Source organism: Pteropus vampyrus, unplaced genomic scaffold, assembly GCF_000151845.1.
Source record: "Pteropus vampyrus isolate Shadow unplaced genomic scaffold, Pvam_2.0 Scaffold443, whole genome shotgun sequence".
Taxonomy (NCBI): Eukaryota; Metazoa; Chordata; class Mammalia; order Chiroptera; family Pteropodidae; genus Pteropus; species Pteropus vampyrus.
This window is the reverse complement of record NW_011889224.1, coordinates 18895-23039: the sequence shown is the minus strand read 5'-3', so window position 1 is coordinate 23039 and position 4145 is coordinate 18895. Positions and strand designations below refer to the sequence as shown.

At 35.0% G+C, this 4145-nt stretch overlaps 1 protein-coding gene and 1 pseudogene across 1 annotated transcript in view; both read left to right on the top strand.

Annotated features, from left to right (window-relative positions):
• LOC105306517 (trace amine-associated receptor 6-like) overlaps positions 1–2256 on the top strand; it is a 9455-nt gene extending 7199 nt beyond the window's left edge. The window contains 1 exon segment of the mRNA XM_011381557.2: positions 2215–2256. Coding sequence (XP_011379859.2) covers positions 2215–2256 — 42 coding nt within the window.
• Positions 2257–2330: 74 nt separating this feature from the next.
• The window catches only part of LOC105306516, a 6472-nt pseudogene continuing 4657 nt past the window's right edge, over positions 2331–4145 (top strand).

Below are 4145 nucleotides of genomic sequence, written 5' to 3'. Positions count from 1 at the left end.
GACTCTAAAGAGAACTTGAAAGAGGTCAACTGCAGTGGCTAACTCACGTTAAAGAACTAGGCCGTGTGCAGGTTCTCCCAAAATGAGTCACCCATATGTGTCACACATGTACTTCATAACAGAGCCTATAATTTAGTACCTGCCGCATTCAGGGCATTGTCCAAAATGGACTATGATACCACCAGGCATGAGAAATCTTTTGTCCCACCGTTAATATTCTCTATATTCCATTTCTGTTCTACTATAGATGGTGAGTAGCATTACAAGAAGAGAGAGAAAAGAACTGTAAAAGCGGACTTATCGACCACACCACTATAGGACCCTACTCTAAAACCTAGGATTAAATAGCTTTCACTGCAATAGGAAAGTTAAAAGTGCTAAATGGGATATAACTTTAAAGTTTTCATCCAAGTTAGACTTTACTTTTATATGGGATTTCAATCCCAGAAATTGCATGAAAAGCTATGCAATCTGCCCACAGTATTTTAAAAATTTGTCCGGGAGAGACAAGAGAGCAAGTCTGCACGCACTAGTACCTAACGTAGCAAAGCCATTTTACATCTGTGAAGCACTAGTGCAAAGTGTTCCAAAATTTGTGGCATATTCAATGGGACGAGAGAGCCAATTATTCCCAAGAAAGGACATATCTGCTGAATAGAGTCCCATTTCTTCATACTTTTTCTGAAAAATTTGAGGCATACTTCCAACCATCTTACCATACACTTTGAGCAATCTCTTCATTTCTTAGGAAGTAAATAATAAATAAATATTTAGGAGTTTTGAATACATTCTTAAGTTTCCCATATTTAAGTTTCATGACCAAAATAAATTTATTGTTGATAATCTCTCATCAAAACTTGAACACTTGATTTCTGAGTTATTTTAAGGGTTGATATTTCAAAGTGCTAAAAAAAAAAAAAAATGAAAAAAAATAATGTGGCAAAATGTGGGCAAGGACCAATCAGAATGGATGCTTTTCTGAGAGACAGAGCAGACCCTGCAGGTGCCCTCCTTTGCCTTGCATTGATGTTTCAGTAGAATTGATCATGAGGAACCTTCGTTGTTTGGAGGAGAGAAATCAGTGATAAGGTTACAAGGCGTTGCATGAGAGCTAACGGTAATAAATATTTCCCAACTAGTATTTAAGCATTTCAACACTTTCCCAGTTGGAATGGTTGAATTGGTACCTACATCTGAAGATCAGTCCTGTTAACATAGTTTTATTTATCTCATCTGAAGTCCCATTGAAATGACTTCAAAAGCATATCTGAAAAAAAAAAAAAAAGTCATGGCATTAAATTGACTAAAAAACAGAGTGGAGAAAAATAGAACCCAAAATACACACAATGGAGGTTACTAGAGCAGTAAGAGCTATTCTCATGAATAGAGCTTGAGAGAAATTCTAAATCCCAAAAAGAGCAATCAAAGAGTAAAAGGAAGAAAAGAAAACAAAAGCAATTGTTCAGAAAGTTACTTCTGGATTAAAGAAAGGTCTAAGGCTTCCAATTAAAAGTATTCACCAAGTGCAAAGAGGACAAACAAAAAATATACAGGGAACACAATCAGACAAGTATAAAGAGAAAATCTTAAAAAGCTTTAGGACAGGGGCCAGAGGGAGGAATGACAAAGGAATGAAAATCATGCTAGCATCACACTTCTTATCAGTACTAGGTCTTAGAAGCCATTGGAGAAATGCTTTTAAAGTTCTGAGGGATTTATTCTTTTTAAAACCAGAATTGTAATTCTAGTTAAAATTATCACTATAATTGAAATCCAATAAAACCCCTGAAAGCTAATTGAGAAATATGTATATATAAAATGGATGGCCATAAATCTATAGGGCCATGTAAGCCAGATGAATGGACAAGAATTGAGGCAAAATCCTCAGAAATGAGAGATTGCGCTGTGACCAGATATTGGAAGAGATGAGCATGGACCCATCCAGGCCCTGTGGACAGATGGACAGCAGTCAAGTGTGGCTAGCCCTCTACATGAATTCATGAGACTCTGGTTGTCCGACCTTGCTCAGGGTAATTAAGCCATAGCTTCCACCTAAAAAAGCATGGTTTAGAATAGATTATTTAAAAGATACCTTTCAGTTCTAATATTTTGTGAGTCCTTCATCACAGTCCAATGACCGAGTGGCAAGGCAAATGTGAAAAAAAACATAGCACTTTTGATATGGAAAATTTTTTTAACCTTTAATTCCTACAGGTAGAGAGTGGGCTCTTTCCAGAGGATGATTCTCTTTTGTGAAGGGAGGAATCTTTCGTTGTTAAGGACACTTACTCTCTGGCCCTCGGGTGTTTATACTGGTTCTGTTGTTAAACATGTATGCTACCTTGGGTATGTGACTTACCTCTTTATGCCTCAGGGTCCTCATTTTAAAAGGGAAGTAATAACATTCTCTTGCTCATAGGGTTGTTGTGAAGATTAAGTGCAGGCAAGGCAGTTCCAAGCACAGAATGAGTGTCCATAAACATAGATAAATAATGATTAGGTTGAAATTGTTTTACTTGTTAGATCCTTCTGGTTTTGGAGCTCAGGTTTTGCATACCAAAAACACTCAATAAATGTTCATTAAAGCAAAGGCCTGTAGACTAGTCCCCACACAACCAGAGTAGTTCACAGAAAAGAATAATGAGGACAGTAGCTTGTCTCTTTCACAACGAGAGTTTTCAAACACTTAAAAACTAGACAGGTAAGTATGTTGATCTAGGAAAGGAAGTAGTAAAATCAGATGATTTGTCTAATATATTAGAGAGGCTACTAAGAAAGGAAAGACAAGCATAAATATATAAAACTAGCATCAAACATAAAGTACTGGTTTGAATCCTGAAGCTTTATAATAGTCATCATAATTCTTACATACTTTGATTTAGCTTATCTTTACAATAGGCAGTAGGATTATTCCGTAGCTTGCAACACAGAATTAGAAAAAGTTACTATAGTGAAACCTCTAGTATCAAAAGAAGTTGATGAAATTCACTGTTGAAACTGAGAAATTGTGCGTACAGTGACAGTAAGCAGTCAGTGTTGGCTTTAATCATCTGTAAAATCAAGTAAAGACAGGAATTTCTCACAAGAATGGTATAGACAGAAAGAATACACTCTTAGAATAGGTTTACCAATTCAAAGCATTTGTGTGATAGAAATTATGTGCTAATACATAATGTTGATTTATATCAGTTAGAAATTAAAGAAACAAGCAAGACTTTTTTGATATATATCTACTCCAGCCCCCAAAAATGATAACCAGACTTCTAAAATCTTGATGTCTTCTTATGACAAAGCTAAGAGAATAGAATCAAGCCATTTATTGTTCATGGGACATACAGCACCTTCCAGTTTGACTACCAAGAACGATTCTCTGAAATAACTGAGAATTCAATTGCACCTTGTTTCTCTTTATGCTTTGGAACCAAGTTTGTGGGTCAGACGACATTTTCTAGTCTCTGTCTTGGCTTCATTTTCTTTCCTTCATTTTAGTTTTCTTTCTTTTTTTGAACACATTTTTAACCTTTGCTTTTTGTGTATCCTTGAAGTCCCTGTCCATAATTTTTGAAACAAGGTGCAATTGAATTGAATAAGAATAAATATATTTCAAAATAAAGTAACATAACAAAATAAGAATAACAATCTTAAAACTCTGGCTTAAATGTATGTTCACTGGTACAACTTCTGAACTCTAATGTTATTTTAGGCTTAACAGTAAGAAGCTCACTGAGTGTATGAATATTCTTCTGATGCAAGTTACCTTTCTCATTGTAAATTGATATTATAGTTATTCCCAAATAACTAAATTGATATTAAAGTCAATAGCTCTACCTCCTGACTGATTTTAAGTGACTCTGAAATCACAGTTTTGGATGTGCAAATCTGAACACCAGACAGCATACGCTCACTCCTTTATCCCTTCTGAGCAAGGGACCACCACTTTTCTAAATATATATCTTAATTGCATTTACATTTTAATAAAAAAATATTGCAAAGCAGCTGAGACAAGATATAAAGTAATAAAAGGCAGGATTTAGATCATGAGTATATACTAGATGTTTTATATATTCTTTTACATTTTCTCAAGACTACTACAAGAGAGGAATTATTAACCAGAGAAATATAATGAGGACCAGAGAGAACAAAGC